The 17,290-nt window shown below is 44.1% G+C and overlaps 1 protein-coding gene across 3 annotated transcripts in view; it reads left to right on the top strand.

Moving 5' to 3' along the window:
- DDX31 (DEAD-box helicase 31) overlaps positions 1 to 17,290 on the top strand; it is a 75,293-nt gene that overhangs the window by 39,731 nt on the left and 18,272 nt on the right. Inside the window, exons 16-18 of one of the 3 annotated variants that reach the window (XM_054502290.2) lie at positions 27 to 166; positions 4,697 to 4,778; positions 11,986 to 12,097. In XM_054502290.2, the coding sequence (XP_054358265.1) occupies positions 27 to 166; positions 4,697 to 4,778; positions 11,986 to 12,097 (334 nt within the window). The remainder of the gene's footprint in view (positions 1 to 26; positions 167 to 4,696; positions 4,779 to 11,985; positions 12,098 to 17,290) is intronic. The other 2 variants (XM_054502296.2, XM_054502291.2) reach the window with 2 other exon arrangements.

The following is a 17,290-nucleotide window of genomic DNA, read 5'->3' as shown; positions in this document are numbered from 1 at the left end:
GCCTTCATTTTTGTTACCCTTTTTAGTACAACGCTCCATCTTCACCTGCAGAATACATCCACCGGATTGGAAGAACCGCCCGGATTGGCTGCCATGGGAGCAGCCTGCTCATTTTGGCTCCTTCGGAGGCAGAATATGTCAACTCGTTGGCTTCTCACAAAATCAAGTGAGTCAGAAACCTGAATGGGGTTTCGGCTGATCTCACCTAATTAACTTTCTGTCGCTTTTTACAGTGGATGGGCCTTGTAAGCTGACGAAGAGCCATTAACCCTTGTGATCCCTAAATGAGTCCCAGAATAGCCAGTGGCAAAAACTAAAACTCTTAATATCCTCAGCACATGACAGTTTTCATTGCATTGCCAGACTAAGTCATAGGACTATCTGTTGTACTTGATTTTCTTTTAGAGAGCTGTGTTTCGTTTCTCCTGTTGTAAGATAAGTGTGCACCATCTTCACGGCTTCTGAAAGGCCTTTTATTCACAACTTTTATTTCTTGCAATTATTGGTTTGTATCTTCAAAGTTGATTTGTCTTTTAAAGAAATAATGCTTTTTACTCATCACACGATTTCCCTCCCCGAGGAAGATGAACCCAGGGGAAATGATTTTGAGGCAGTTGAAATCCACACTACACTCACAGCCAGGACATTCAGCTGCCATCTTGTGTGTCACAGTTCAGCACCTCTTACCTCTGCGTAAAGCCCTGGATTCCAGACCTGGCGTGCCATGAGCACACAGCCCAGCTCGCTGTAAATGGGATAGTCTTCTTTCTTTTTCCTTGCCCAGCCCTGTGTTTTATGTAAAACATCAAATAAAACTGCAACACTGTTTTCTCCCCTAAAGTACAGTGCTAGAAAAAAGCACTACATTCTTCATTGGAATGAAAACATCCTAGCAGGCAGCCTGGGGACCTGTTGTGGGGTGCAGCCCACTCAGTTGCAGGAGCCATGTGTGACTGTCCCCACCATACCTGCCCCATCTCCCACCTGCAGAACTCTGCCTCTCATGCTAGTAAGACTTTTCAAAACTATTTCAAGGTTGTTAGTGTGAACACTTACGGACTGAGGCTCATTCAGAAATCGTGCTGTGTGTCCTGCAGTATTCGGGGAGGCAGGAAACTACTCCTGGTTGTAATGTCACGGGGGCCAAAATATAGTTTGGGTTTTCCTTTCTTCAGTGTGTTCTTTATCTTAACACAATCTGTCAGTTGAAAGAGTGGTTTTTATTTGTTAAGGAAGATGTGCATGTTGTATCTTATTAGTGAAAGAAATCTCATATAGATCAGTCAGTCACTTTTCACCCAGCGCTGCTTCACCTGCTGAGTTCTGAGCTCCCTCAGCTGGAGGCTGGCTGGCCTCTCTTTGCGGCCCTTTCAGCATCGAGGCTGACACCCACCAGGCGGGTGTACCAGGAACCCTGGGGAAGGTGAAATGCAAGCCCACTGGCACAGCCGGTTTCCTTTTCCTCCCTCACCGTGTTCTCACAGGCTGGGAGCCCGTCACAGTGCTGCTGGTGGCTGCTTTTCTCTGTCAGGAATTTGTGTACATGCAGGAAGCATCTTCAGAATTTTGTGTTGTGACCCCACAATAGAAAATGTAGTCACCATACCGTAACAGCCTGTCAGTCGCTCCACACTTCTTTTCCTCTTCCTTCCATTCTAGAGCTACAAATTCCGTTCTCCCATTCCTTCTTGGCCGCAGCTCTCTGGATGTTCCCCCATGCTCGTTCATTTTAACATGACCTCTTCCTAAGAAAAATGAGTGACAGCAGTTGCAGAGTCCAGTGATAATTGTCTAATGCCAGAGTTAACAGCAGAGGTGCCTCTCTCTCTCTGCTCTCTTCGTTTTTCTCTAATAACACATTCAAGTAGATTGCTATGAAGGGCTCAAATATAAAGCTAAAATTGAGAAGGGAAAACAGTGATTAGCAAAGGCACAAAGTATTAGGGAGTCAGGTATATTTTAAAGACATAACAAATACCGTAATCTGCTGTGATGATCTTGTCTGGAAAAAATAGCATGCCTGCATTTACGTGACTCCCTTTTAATCCCGCATTAGAAAGGAGACAACTCAGTGATAACGCCACCTCTTCCGAAAGGAGGAAGTGTAGGTCTTTTGGGGAGGAACTCTACAGGGTGGTGGAAGAGCATTTGCGCGAGGAGGGAGGGTCCTTGCGTGAGCCCCACTTCACTGGCGTCTGCTCTGAAAACTCACTTGTGAGGGGCCTGGGCCTGGACTGCTGCTGCCTCGTGGGTGCACTGTAATCAACTTACACAGACATCAGAATCTGGGTTATTACGTTGCAGTCATGCAGTGTTCTTCCCAATTTCTGTTTGAGGAAAGGCTCTACATTGGCTATATCTATACATGAACTATTTCTTTGACTTAATGCAAAACAACAACAACAACCACAACAACAAAACCCCTATTAACTAGTTGCAAAGTGTGCAGTGGGAAGAAGCAGACTTGAAAGTTTTTAGAATCCAAAAGATCGACTCCTAAATATTTTTTGAGGAGGAGGAAGCATGTGCATGTTTCGTGCCTGGGAACATGAGAGCCAGGCAGAGGGGCGTTGCGGGGGCCTGAGGCACCACAGGGCACATTGGAGAAGGCAGGCCGAGGATCTCGGCAGCAAGGGCCAGCACGACAAATGGCTGCCCGCCTTCCTAGACCGAGCACTGCGGTGCTCGCCCTGGCAGTTGAACGGAGCAGACAGGGCAAGAGACAGGTTCCTGGGCCATTGCCACCTCTGTCTAGATGCTCAGAACTTTGCTTCTGCATTCTTTTGACTTCTTTGTATTTGTCAACTTCTTAACTGTTTTCTGCCTCCCCTTTAAATGTGTTTCTAATGAAAATCATCATTGGTTTATTAAAATGTAAATGCTTCATCAAAACGTGTATTTCTTAGATCAGGCATAAGACAGTTCCCTGAATTTATTTATTTATCCATCTCATTTCATACTAAGGTGAGGTGATTCAGATCTGTTGATGGACCCATAAATAATCATAGTAGATTTGCTTTGTTCCTCAGAAGCAGCAATTTCTTAGGAAGAGGAAGAAGGCCCTTTTAAACAGTAAATCACTCCAGTTCCCTCTCAGCTCCTGTTTGCTTAGGGTGTATGGTTCCCCGACATTGCCATGTGGACACACAGCATATGAGCCACGCTCTGGCTGGAATATCAGCACATGCATTTGAGAACACTGCCTTTCTGTTCTGTGGCATATTTAGCTTTTTATATTCCTGACTGCAAACAGCATTACTCTTTTCTTTCTGCTTCAAGATTTGACTCCAAATTCTTGCATTTCTTTTATTTTTGTGTTTTTCCTCTTTTTTTCTCAAGAAAAAAGTGATGAATAGAAGCAAATCAGATAGACCAAGAAAAAGATGGGACTGGGCTCTGTTTTCACCTTCCCTCGGGGTGCCAGGCACAAATGAGAGGCGAGTTCAATACCCGTGCATTCCTCTCTCCTATGAAAAATAGATTTCCCATGAAGTCGGGGCACTCTCCCGCCGACTCCTGCCCTTTCAGAGCATGCTCTGCCTCCTCTGGTTGACTCTTTGCTGCTGTAAAAAGGCTTCACTCATCCATAGGGCTGTGAGTTGGCAGCAGAGAGAGGATGCTGAGGGGTGAGGGCTGGGGGTGTGCAGGGAGATGACACATTTCAGGTAAATCGCTGTCAGAGACGTGACATTTTCATTCATAGCCTTGTCAGAGTAACCTTTGGGTGAAAGGGGGAGAATTGTCTTCTCCCACCTAAGAGGTTGCCATTCATGTTTTAATTTGCTGTTACATTTTCAAAAAAAAAAGAGCATACAACAAAATCATTTGTCTTTTTATGATCTGTTTCCCCCCGCAGAACTCCTTCTTCTCTTTCTGTTTCTCTTTCTCCCTGGGAAGTATCTTTTCAGCAGCTCACGTTTCTTCCTTCATCTCTGACACACAAGTCTCTCTCTGCTCCCTACATCCGAATGCTGTGGCCTTGCAGTCGATTGGATGAAGCGGAGGCTTTCCAGACTCCACTGCTGGGCAGGTCTGACTGTTGTGTTCTGGCTCCTTGTGGCTTCTGTTCCTGAGTGAAGCCCAAGCTCTTGTCTCAGTGCTTGGCACACAGCTCCGGCTTCGTGAGAGATCCTTTGGTCTTCCCCCATCAGTAATTAAGAGACGGGGGAGTGAAGCTCCTCCAGGGTAGAAGAAGAAAGGCCAGTGCTGCTGTGGACGGGGCTTTGTGCCCTCGTTACCCTCACAGGGGTGTTTACCCCACAGTGGAGGATGTTTGGCCACTCTTTTCTTCCTTTTTTTTTTTTCTGTTCAGTATAAACTAGAGAGACCAAAATGCTTTCTATTTCATCGTCGTCTGCTCAAATCAAGGGAGTGGATCAGTGAGTGGGCACACTTGTTTGGTATTCAAGATTTATTAAGAAATAATGACACAGTCTCTATTAAGGAAATTCTAAATGTAGCCTATTTTAAATTCATCAGAGAGGAAAGAAATTGTCAGGAATATCATTCTGTCCCTTTAATATCATAGAGGTCCCCCTCTGAGTTCCTAAGGGTTTAGGAAAATATTTCCTTTCCTAGAAGGTGTCACTTCTACTTCATGTCTAATTATCTCAAGAATAGGCCAGTTTTGTGCATCAAGGTCTTGGGTGTTTTTGAAAGAGCAAAAAGTTACCTTGCTGTGCCCTTCCTTTTACAGCGTTTCTGAGATTAAGATGGAAGATATTTTGTGTGTTCTGACAAGAGATGATTGTTTTAAAGGGAAACGATTGGGAGCCCAGGTGAGTTTTGTTATTTATTGTGCTCACTGCCAACAGACGTGACTCACTTGATTTGGGGTAGTAGAGACTTTGTGTATGGGTTACTTCCTCTGTCAAGCAAAACATTTATTTTAAGAGCCATGAACATTAGATGAGGCCAAATCTTGGGTTTTTTTGTTTTTTTTTCTCGTCTTTGCTTCTGGATGTGTTTGTCACTCTCATCTAGTGAGTGGGCTACGCTCCATTCTGGAAGCCTGCCAGACAGCAGCAGGCTCCCCAGAAAGGAGGTCCAGGCCAGAATGAGTCTGGAGGCAGCGCCACACACTCAGCCCCGGTGGTCCCTGTCCAGATTCTCAGCAAGGATGGCTGCCTAGACCTGCCTATCCCAGACAGCATGGAAGAAATAAGTATCTCTGTGTCTCCTTTCAGACACACTTAGTTCATCCATTTTTTAATGTGTGTGCTATCCACAGAGGAAGAGTAAAGTTGAGATCATTAAGAAGAAAAATTTTTTTATTATCCATGCAGTTCCATATGGAGATTCTGAGCAGGTGCAGGCAGCCCTGGACACCCTTTCCTGCTCCTTCTCTTAAGGCTGCACCTGACTAGACCATTATTCCCTCACCCCACCCTACCCCCTTACTCAGTATTCCTGTGTGTGGGTGCAGTGTTGCTATATGTAATTTTGTCTATGAGATATTAATCACTTGAATATTTTACATTTGTTTTTGCATGCCTGAGGATGGACCAGAAAATCAGGGCCAGAAAGATCAAGCTTAAGAGTTTCTTTCATGCTTCAGCATGTGCCTGTATTTGGATCATTATTCTCCCTGAGCAGGGAGGGAGCCCGTTTCACTGACCCTAACTTAAGTTCTCTTGTTTTAGAGAGCATCTAAGGAAATGTATGTAATACCAGGAGAGGAAATAGCCATAGCCTCTATTAGCAAAGTGTGTATTCCCAACCTAGGACTGTGCTACACTCTTTACGTTCACAGTCCCATTTAATCTTATAGCAATCTGAGAAGTTAGTGATGGCCCCAATTTATAGATGAGGAAACTGAGACTTAGAGAGGTAAAGGAACTTTCACAGGGGCACACTAATATGCTTTAGTCATTCTGGGATTTGAAGTCTTAACTTCAAAGCACGTATATTTAACTGTATACCAATATGCCTTTATTAGTATTAACTAAACCAAGATAATTGAGTCTTTTTTTAAATAAGGAAATTTTAGTCATTTTTAGAGATGAAATTTGATCAACCACAGCAAAGATCCCTGTGAACAATAAAAGCTGTTAAAGACTCCATTGGTCATCAGGTTACTTTAAACAAGTCAGTACTTCATATAAGACTCATAAGCCTTATATGGAGCCACTGGACCACCCGTTATTAAGTTTGTTGTTAGGGGTGTTGACCTGTGACCAGACAGATCTTCATTGGTCTTGGCACACTTCCATTCTTTTGGAACTATCATAAATTCTAGTTAAGGGGCTTCTTTGGTTTCTGGTTTCTTTCTTTCTTTTTTTTTTTTTTGAAACGGAGTCTTGCTCTGTCGCGCATGCTGGTGTGCAATGGCGCGATCTTGGCTCATTGCAACCCCCGCCTCCCGGGTTCAAGTGAGTCTCCTGCCTCAGCCTCTTGAGCAGCTGGGATTACAGGCACATGCCACCACGCCCAGCTAATTTTTTTGTATTTTTAGTAGAGACGGGGTTTCATCATGTTGGTCAGGCTGGTCTTGAACTCCTGACCTCCTGATTCACCCGCCTTGGCCTCCCAAAGTGCTGGGATTACAGGTGTGAGCCACCATAGCCGGCCTTTTGGTTTCTTTTTTAATGTTCCCCCAGATACTTCATTATGGCTCCAGGGCAGCTCTGTGGGATCAGCAGGGAGCAGATGGGGAGCTGTTGGAGGAGGCAGTGTAGCAGAGTGGCTAAGAGCATGGCCTTAGGGTCATGTTCCTCATCTGTCACCAGTGTGTGACCTTGGGCAGGGACTGGACCTCTCTAAGCTTTAGTTTCTTTTCGGAGAGGCAGTGTAGCACAGTGGCTAAGAGCACGCCTCAGGGTCACGTTCCTCATCTGTCACCAGCGTGTGACTGGACCTTTCTTTTTTTTTTTTTTGAGACGGAGTCTCGCTCTGTCGCCAGGCTGGAGTACAGTGGCACGATCTTGGCTCACTAAAACCTCTGCCTCCCAGGTTCAAGGAATTCTCCTGCCTCAGCCTCCCAAGTAGCTGGGAATACAGGCACACGCCACGATGCCCACCTAATTTTCGTATTTTTAGTAGAGATGGGGTTTCACTATGTTGGCCAGGATGGTCTCAATCTCTTGACTTTGTGATCCGTCCGCCTCGGCCTCCCAAAGTGCTGGGATTACAGGCGTGAGCCACTGCACCCGGCCAGGACTGGACCTTTCTAAGCCTCAGTTTCTTCACATGTAAAGTTGAGATAAAGTAGTGTTCTTTTAAGGACGTCAGAGGATTGTGTGGGAAATAGTCCTGGAGTCCCAAGTATAAAGCATAGGACCAAAGGGCTTTTTTTTTGAGATGGAGTCTTGCTGCGTCTCCCAGGCTGGAATGCACTGCTTGATCTCAGCTTATTGCAACCTCCGCCTCCTGGGTTCAAGCGGTTCTCCTGCCTCAGCCTCCCAAGTAGCTGGATTACAGACACACACCACCACGCCAGGCTAACTTTTGTATTTTTAGTAGAGACGGGGTTTCACCATGTTGGCCAGGCTGGCCTCAAACTCCTGACCTCAGGTGATCTGCCCATCTTGGCCTCCCAAAGTGCTGGGATTACAAGCATGAGCCACCACACCTGGCCCAAAGGGCATTTTTTATTATTACTGTAACTATCAGAATTATTTGTAGTCATACAAGTTAGTAGCAGATGTGGAATTAAAGCCCAGACTCAGGGACATGAATCCCAGTGCCCTTTTTTGCTGTATCATAATAAGTGGAACATTAGCATCTGCCATCTCTCCAGAAATAAGAGCAAGTAGTACAATTACAAAATGAGATAGTAAGTTTGATCAAACGTCGTCTCAGGTATACTCTTTCTGGGCCTGGCATTGGTGTCAGTCTTTATCCCTGAGTGCAGATCATTTCTCTCCAGGAAGTTGATCATTGTGTGTCTGCACAACGCAGGGAAGCTGTAGAAGGGCAGGAAGCCTCTCCTGAAGGACACATCCCCAAAGAAGGAGCGGAGCAGCTGCATCTCCCTCCACTCTTTCAGCAACAAGCTACAGTCATTTTTTTTGGTAACATCTGCCCTTCTGTGGCCTTGCAGCATAAATTCTTCTCCTTAGGCCTTTTCCCTGGCTCGAGGCCAGCCTCAAGGACTTCCTGAGACTTGAGGAGCGGTTCTAACTTCATGAGTAAGGGCCAGGTCCCAGACAGACATGAGTTTGAGTTTGAATCCTTGTTTCCCAGCTGTTAGCTCTGCAATCTCAGGCAGATTATCTTCTCCCCAGTCTCAGTTTTCCCATCTGTAAAACATACAATTGCTGTGAGTTTTAAATAAAACGAGGTATCAAGTGCCCTGTAGAGTTCCAGACCTCATAGATTCTTAGGTCTAGAAACTCTGTCTCATGATCTCAGCCCCAGCTCCTGCCTTGATAGATAGTAGTGAATGCTTGGATATTTTTAAGGTTTGGTGATTTTTTTTTTTTTTTTTAAGAAAAACTGAGCAAGTTTGGGCTTTCATAATATAACTGGTTAACTTAGAAAGCTAAATTAGCCATCCTACGTTGTAGGTGTCATGTTGGTAAAGACCTGGCTTGCTGAGCCAAGTTTAACTTGAATTCAGAGGAAAAAGAAAAACTAAACTAAATTGACTGTGTTACTGATTATCACATAGATAGACACAACCCGAGAAAGTATTTTATGTGTGATTCATGTCAGTAGTAGGAAGAATAAAGTAGATGCTGGATACAACTTTCAATTCTGTTGTGCGTAGAAATAGCGTGTGTCTTAATTGCTGTCCTCCATTTGAGCAGTTCTCTAGCATGTGAACTAATGCCAGGCATGTAAATGTGGGTTCAGTAGCCAGGCCTTTCGTTCAGATAGCCAGACACCTCATTACAGTGCGCCTCTCCTTCACCCAGCGTGATTGAAGCCCATGGTAAATGTCCCTTTGGCACATACATTTTTGGGCTTCTGTGAACAGAAAGAAAGCGAGTGAAGCATCTGTAAAATGTATATTTCATATTTAGGTATATAAAATATATATAGCTATGTCTGGGTGTGTGAATGTTCACCTACCTACAAAGAGAATAAATTTGATCTTTCAACTTTACTGGGAAGCACTCAGAAGGTTCTAGGGACCATGGGGGTAAAACTCAGCTTGGCAATAAAGTGATTAAAACAAAACCCTTCCATTTAGCTTAAAAATACCTTGGAAGTTGGCAATATCAAGGTGCAGGCTGTCACAAAAACCTCCCACCTTTGCTACTACTTTTTATAATAAAAATAGTCCAGCCTATTTATCTTAGACTCATCTGTTGCTTCTTGATAGGGGTGAAATCTTCATCATCAAAGTATACACACACCCAACCATGTTTTTCCTACAAGCATTTTTGTCCTGTGAAATATACCTGTAAACTAATCCCAACAAAGGAGCCGTTGCTGGCATTGCGAGATCTTAAAATAAGTTCAGAGCCCCCTGCTCATCCTTTCTGATGGCCTGTGTTTTCCAAGATCAGTAGGATATTAGAGACAAAGGTGCATTGCGTGCGGATGGATGGTCGGAAATGTGTTTTTCTAAAATACCCATGGTTCACTAGTTGAAGTTAGCTTCATTAACCAGTACTGACTCTGTGTCTTGGAGGGTGGGAGAGCCAGCCCTGCCAGGTATCCGTGTGCCCTCAGGGGTTTGACCCGCTCTCATTATAGGAGCATTTTACCTGTCGGGGGCTGAGATGGTGCTGCATAACTCTGACCCCCTCAGTCTTCAGTTTAAATTTAGACTGTCCTCCCCAGAAGACAACTGAAAAATACCTCATTCATTCTCAGGAGGGGCAATTTTAAAATAAGGTATTTCTGGAAGCAGGGGTTAGGGAGGAGTAAGATTTTTTTTTTTCCTAAGTATTGTATATTGTTTTTTTCTGCCATTAACTTTTTCTTATATTTTACTAAAACTGACCTTATCATTTCAAACCTGTGAACCTAGTTCTATCGTGTTTTTTTCCCTACATATTTCGCTTGTATACACACTCACATTATATATATGTAATTTTTTTTTTTTTTTTTTTTTTTGGTTGGGAAGAAAAGATGCCTCATTTTGAAACCTAAAGGGGGGAATAAGAAAAGCCCTTTGTAATATATTGCCATATTATCACTAAATCCCCTGACAGTTGTGACACAGAAGCAAGTCACCTGTCACTTAAGCTTGAGGTCTCTTTAATTTTCTCCTGGAATTCGCACCAGGCTGTCTTTAATTTGAGGCCTTTATTGGAATTCTGAAACCTCTCTGCCTCCCTGGCTCTCAGATCTATTCTGAGAGCTGTTACAGAATGTATACAATAACCAACAGAGGGATTCGGAGAGGGCTGGAGCTCTGTTTATTTAACACTCTAGAGGGATTTTTGTGCTTATTCGGTCCTGGCTGCCCGGCTTTCAATATCGCTTTGACAACCATTCTGCCCTTCTCATTAATTTTAAACAGTTAAAACACAAGAAAAAGAGGAAAAAGTTTTCATTATTAAAGTGCTTTACTTTTTAATAACAGAGGATTCTGTCCGCCAGGGGAAAGGGCATCCTCGCTAATTTCACATTCATATTAAAAAAAAAACACAGGGAAGGTGACAGTTGCGCTGCTGAGGTGGCTTAACGAAAGGAGGGCAGCAAAAAAAAGTTTGCATTTCACATCAGTTAAGAGGGTAAAAAAAAAAAAAAATCCTTGTTAATGACAATAGCAAATGTCCACTTTGGTAACACGGTTCCTGAGTGACTCTTCTCCTGACATTTTAGCGGATAGAACCCTTAGGGGGACCTTGTATTGTACTGTGAAGTCAGCGAGACTGTCATCAACCAAACAGGTAGCAGGAATGATTTGACTAAACTAAAAACATTTTCACGTTGTTAAGTCTCTTAATATAGAGATGAACGTTGATCCAGAGAATGAGGCTTTTTCTTTCCTCCCCTTTGTTCTTCCTCTGTCAGCCTTAAAGGTGAAGGAGAGGCTCAGGGAGTCTTGGTGAGGCCAGATGCAATCGCTCATACACCGTCCTCTACAAGGTTAAGCAGCAAGACCTGATCTCACTCTGGATTTTCCCCGGGGGCTCACACTGGGGTGGTGGGTGGAAGTAGAGGCACCAGCACCACTCAAGTGATCAGTGTCACTTGGCAGGTTGGCCTCATTGGGTGGAAGAATCTGTGTTCTCTTGATTTCACATTCAGTAGAAAGCACTCATGTTTGTTTTAAGATATTGGAGACAAAAGCCACTAGTTTTTAGCGGGGATGTTTAAAAAGGAAATTTTTTTTCTCTGGTACTGTTAAAGGATGAAAAGAAAATAATTGTCTTTTTTATTAACATTTTCCGTCTGTAGGCTCTTTGCATGCACACAGATGCTACTTCTTACACAGGGACGATTTGCTGCAAAGATCCAGGCATCTTTGAGTATGGTGTCCTGGAACAGCCCACTCACTCCTTAATAGGTTCCTGGCCACGGTGGCCATGGGCTGGAGGAATAAATCTGAAACACTAGAAGTCTGAACCGCTCTAGGCACTGAGAAAGCCTGCTCTGAAATTCAAGGATAGGGGTAACTTTTTAAGGCAGAATTTTAGGCAGGTCACTGTGGAGTGCTCATGAAGAAAAATTGTTGGTGTTCCACTGATGCGTATAAGGGAAAGGTGAAGATTCCTAGAAGATCCAAGACCCATTTGAAAACAGCTCATGTTCAGTGATGTTTTAAATGTCTGAATTGGACTTGGAAAATTCCAAAGTGTCTCCAATGGTCTTTGATTTTGAACATGCATGGTAAGAGGTCAGGAAGAGAAGTAAGTAAATAAGTAAACAGACCTGATCTCTCTCATAAAGCCATCCTCATCTTTACTTGACTTTAACATCTCTATAACTCCCTTTTTTTCCCTAGTAATATTGAAAGGATTACCCTTGTTGGCCCCTAGGTGGTTACTGTGTGATTTTACTGTTATTAAATCTATTATAAACTGCTTCATTATTCCTGACTTTGACTCTATCTCTCCTTTAATCCTTCCGTCGCCCTCTCAGAAATCCCATGCTGTTGGCCCCCAGGAAATCCGAGAGCGAGCCACAGTCTTGCAGATGGTATTTGAAGATTACGTGCACTCCAGTGAGAGGAGGGTCTCCTGGGCAAAGAAAGGTCAGTTGATTTCCTAGGTGCTTGCGCAGTGGATAGCCCAGCAGAGTGCTCTCCCCCACCTTCACCCACATACCCCCAAACTGGTTGAGAGGCCAACATGGTGGTCCCTGCTCACCAGCCAAAGCCTTCAATCTCCATAATTCTGCAGGGTTTGGAAGCAGGCACGGAAGGCTTTAAAGTGATATTAAATGTTAATTTCATCTTTCCCCATGTTTTGCACAAATGAGGCTTTATCTTGGCTTATATCAGGACTAGAGTTTTGACCCAACAACTTGGATCTTAAGGATCTGTTTTCCTCTTTCTTTGAAAACCAGATAGAAGACATGTGACACGTTAGTAGAAATAGTTGTAGAGATGGAAATTAGTGATGAAGGCCAGAGCTGGAAATATTAGACCTAAGCAGTTCCTATTTGAAGGCACAAAGAAAAATAAGAAAGAACAGTACTGAGGAAGAGCCATAGACCATGAACCCAATTCCTAGGAAATTTATAAAAGAGTTAGGTATTGATTTAATATTCAGACCCTTTGTAGGATACGTTGGCTCCTGGGATCACCATAGATTAGATGTGGACTTCACAGTTCCCGTTGAGTAATAAGCAGTGTATGGCTGAAGGGGGTTTGTAATCACTGGTACTTTTTATCGTGGGATGTCTTGGCCAGAGACTGACCATGTCTAATGAGACTTACTCCATGCTGGAGGATGCACAGGGTTTTTTTGTTAGTTGCCTGCTATTTTGAGAAGAGTGCCAGGCTGGCTTACCAATATCAGAACACTGTAGCATCCTTTCTTTTTATAAATAGAAATGCTTTAAAAACCACTCATTTGACAACTATTTATCAAATCGGGCACTATTCTGAGTGCTTGGAATGCATGAGAGATCAAACAAAAATCCTTGCTTTGTGAAGCCAACATGCTAGTGGGGTGCAGGGGCAGCAGACAGTGAGCATAATAAACATAATAGATCAGTCTGTTTAAAGGTGACAAGAGCTATGGAATAAGTAGAAGGAGATGGGGGAGGTGAAGGGGTGACAGCAGAGTGCATTTTTAATGGGGTCAGAGTGAGCCTCATTGTGTAGGTGATACTTGAGCAAAAACCTGAAGTGGGATGAGCCCTGTGGCTCTCTAAAGGAAGGGCATTCTGGGCAGTGGGAGCTGGTGCAGAAGAGCTCGAGGAAGGCAGTGTGGATGGAAAGGGGGTACTGGCCAAGGCAGAATCACATAGGACTTTGGGTCTTGGTCGGAATGAAGGGGGAGCAGAAATGTGGTGGGATCTGATTTAGGTTTGAAAGAGATCACCTGGCTGCTGTGTGAGAATAGACTCTAGCGGGGGCAAGTGTGAAAGCTGGGAGCCTGGCTGAGGAGCAATTGTGGTCACCAGGAAATATAGATGAAAAAATGGGTTAGTCCGCAAATATTTTCAAGGACCTGTTATATACCTTTAGCACATTATAATTGCAATTCTTGGTTGTCGTTAAAAATCAGAACCACACAAGGTAAAAGATGAAGTCCCAGTAATTGCCACTGTATATATACTGTATATCCTTCTAGACTTTTCTCTAATAATATCCTGTCTTGGCATTTCCCTAAAGGGAATTCAACAATTCCTAAGGGTTTTCCTACCTTGCTACCTCTAGAGGAGTATTGCTCTATGTCTCTCAAGAGGAATAGGGTCTTTGTCACAGTGTAACTTTACCGTTTGGACCTTTGATGAAAGTTAGGCAAATTCAGCTGGCTGTGCAGTACATAACAAGGTGTTGTGCTGCTGAATTCCAGGGCTGGTATCAAAGTTGCAGTGGAAAGAAAGAAATCAAACCCACACTGTCACCTTCGATTTTGGTGTCAGTGATGCCTCAGATATTTTGGCAAGACTACAACTATTTCAAGGTGTCTCGGTCATCTGAGTAGAAGTTACAGTAATTCTTAAAGGATGTGGTTTTGGGTTTTCCCTCACCGTTATTACCATTGAACTTGTTAATACCATGAAACAAGCAGAGTCACTTGTCTTTTGTTTAAGGAATATTGGAACAGGGTCACTTCCCAATGTTTATGTACCATGAAGGAAATAAACGTATCATGTCTCTTATTTGCTAATCGATTTCCACACCAGATTGATAATGGGCTGGGACAACACCGCCTCTTACAGAGCTCAGTCACCCCATCTCAGACATAAGTCTCGCCACCATTCCTTCTCTCCTGTTTCTTAGGACTAAGTTTTGGAGGCTTGAGAGAGTATACATGTATTTGCCACCCTAAACGTATTGAATTTACAGCATAGGAACAGCCACTGCACCCCATAGGTGGAGACGCTCTTTTGCATTTAAATCTGCATATGCAAATTCCCCACTATTGACTTGCTTCCCTTTTATGCCATTTCAGAACCCACCTCATGAATAATTAACAAAGCAGCTGGCTTTTGCCTTGATGGCAGAAAACTAGTTAGAAACTGGGCCAAGTATGTATTTGTTTTCCTTTTGCATTTTCGGACCCAGTCATTGTTAATAACCAGCATTTAATTGTCAGTTTCCAGAAGCAGTTACCCCTTTTTTCCTCTGTTTTCTTGCATCATTTAGCTAGGGATTCAAGTTGTAAAACGAGTGGTAACATAAGTTTGAATTCCAGACTCCTGAACAAAAATCTTGGAAGCTAGAGTCCTCTGCCTGCAAATGACCATTGCTCCTGTGGCTTAATCCTCTCCATCTTCAGGTCTCCCTGCAGACCAGGAACTCCATGTAGGATTTATGCCTGTTTGGAAGGGATGCTTCTCAAAGTCTAGAAAACCCACACCAGTGATGACAAGTCATTCGTCTCCCCTCAGTGGGGTCAGAGCTAGGCTGGGCACTTTACCAAATGCTTTGTCTTAAAGAGAACAGCAGGGAACCTCCTTTTCCTCCATCCTTTCCGTAGTTGTTGCTGTAGGTGTTGGATGGTCTTGAAGATGCATGTGCCTTTATTCTGTACTGGAGGGTGCTCTTGTGGGAGTGGAGGTGGGGTTGGGAGGAGCAGAGATGATCTTCACCTTCCAGGCTGGAGGTTTGTTTATTTCTGTCTCCTTCATCTTACAAATCATCATAAGATACCACTAGTTTCTGATCCAAATGTCCAGGAATGAAAAAGGACGATGTGTCCATGTGAGATACTTGAAAATAGATTTGCCCTAATTCAGGCACCTTAAGTAGTTGGCGAGAAATAGGAATCAGTGACTGCAAAGTGCTGAACTCTGGTGGCCTGTAGCTTCATCCGTCACCCCAAATAAATGTCTGCTTTCATTACTTCTCCACCTTCTGCTTGTGTGGGTCCCACAGCCCCTGTTCCTTCTGCACATTCTCAATGCTGCCAACATGAGCACTTCCTACTCCTTGAAAGGTTCTGCAGACAGCTGCTGCAGCATCTTTGAAATTTCTGCTTCTCTGAATTATCCAAACATGGGAGTCCATGCAAGTATGTGAGGACAACCAACTGTCGCTGTCCCCGGTGAGACAGGAGCCTTGAGGACAAGGAGGTTTAGTAAAAATATGCAGTGTGAAATGCTGCCTGGCCAGTTGTCTGGGGAGAAAACACTTCCTGCCACATCTTGGCAAACTCATTATCCCTGTAAAGCTGTTAGCTGGGCACCTACATCTCCTGGGACAGATGCTCTCAGTGCTCAGCTCATAGGATTGGTGGAGAGGAGGAGAGGAAGAGAGGTGACCAGGGTGGAAGCCCAGGGACTCATCTGCTTACACAGAAGAGACGTAGTAAATGAAGAGACCTAGAGCGGGATTTGGGTAACTGAGGTTTTAAAAGTGCAGGCTCTTGGTTTGGTTTCAGCTTGACTTGGTTTCGGTCTTGTCTTTTTTGAGACCAGAGTGAGTGTTGGGGGTTGGGGAAAGAAAGAGAGGTTGAGGAGAAGAGGCTTGAATTTCCTGGGTCACGTAGCAGTAGAGCCTTTCCCTCTGAGGGCTTGGCTGTGGGACTCTGTGTCTAGTGGGGCTCTGTGTACTCCAAACAGTACAGACCATTTGAAGCGTTAAAGATTTTCCTTGAAAAAGTCCCTAGTTATTAAAAAGGGGAGTAAGCACAGATTTAAGAGTGGGGTACAGAGGAGTTGCCTTGGTTATTATTGCTCATCGATTGGGAAAAGGAGTTCACTTTACTCAGTAAATAGAGCTTTGATGGATTCCCCAGGATCCTTCCAGGAGCTGATCTGCTAAAATGACACTTTTTATTACTGTTCATAAACGCCAATCTCCAGGTGCTGCTGGGATATTATGTTTAAGCTGTGGGCAAACTTGCCAGTCCAGTGGCTCAACAAGGAGAGTGAGGAAGCGAAGGCTGGCGTTCAGTGCTTTCCTCCATCAGACACCGTCAGCTGGGCTCTGGCTCAGCTGGTGGAAGAGCAGGATTGGAGGTGAAGAGAGCAGTGACAGGGATGGCGGGGAGTGTTTGCAGGACGTCCCCCTCCTTCCTTGTTGGAGTGAGAAGCGGGTGGACACTTGGTTTTCATTGTTACTTCCAGATATTCAAGGGGGAACCCAATCTACGAGAATCTTTCCTCAAGGGAATGCCTAGTTAAGTAGACCAAAGTTCCACCCTCCTGGGAATGAGTCTGGCCTTTTTCTCGGGGAGGAGGGACCTACAACAAGGACCCCCTTTTCTGAATTTAATTTAATTTAATTTTCTTTGAGACGGAGTTTTGCTCTTGTTGCCCAGGCTGGAGTGCAGTGGCACGATCTCCACTAACTCCATCCTCAGCCTCCCAGGACCAAGTGATTCTCCTGCCTCAGCCTCCTGAGTAGCTGGGATTACAGGCACCTGCCACCACATCCGGCTAATTTTTGCATTTTTAGTAGAGACAGGGTTTCACCATGTTGGCCAGTCTGGTCTCAGACTCCTGACCTCAGGTGATCCCCCTGACTCGACCTCCCAAAGTGCTGGGATTACAGGCTTGAGCCACCGCGCCTGACCGCTCTTCTTAATTTTAAAATGGGACTGAAACTTTTCTGACGGAATATTTGATGAATGTCCCTAAATTGTTGTCAGTCCTCAAGGGACTATTTTAGAGACTTAGTAGTTTTCTTTCTCCTTTAAAAATCTGTTTCATTCCCTTTTTTACACATTCTTTGAGTAAGAAGTGCTGTATTGGTTAATCCTGGATACCTTTAGAATGAACTTGGTTTTAAAATCCCGTGAGGAAGGCTGGGGGAGGTTGCTCA

Source organism: Pongo pygmaeus, chromosome 13 (assembly GCF_028885625.2).
Source record: "Pongo pygmaeus isolate AG05252 chromosome 13, NHGRI_mPonPyg2-v2.0_pri, whole genome shotgun sequence".
Lineage (NCBI taxonomy): Eukaryota > Metazoa > Chordata > Mammalia > Primates > Hominidae > Pongo > Pongo pygmaeus.
This window is presented reverse-complemented; position numbering and strand designations above follow the sequence as displayed.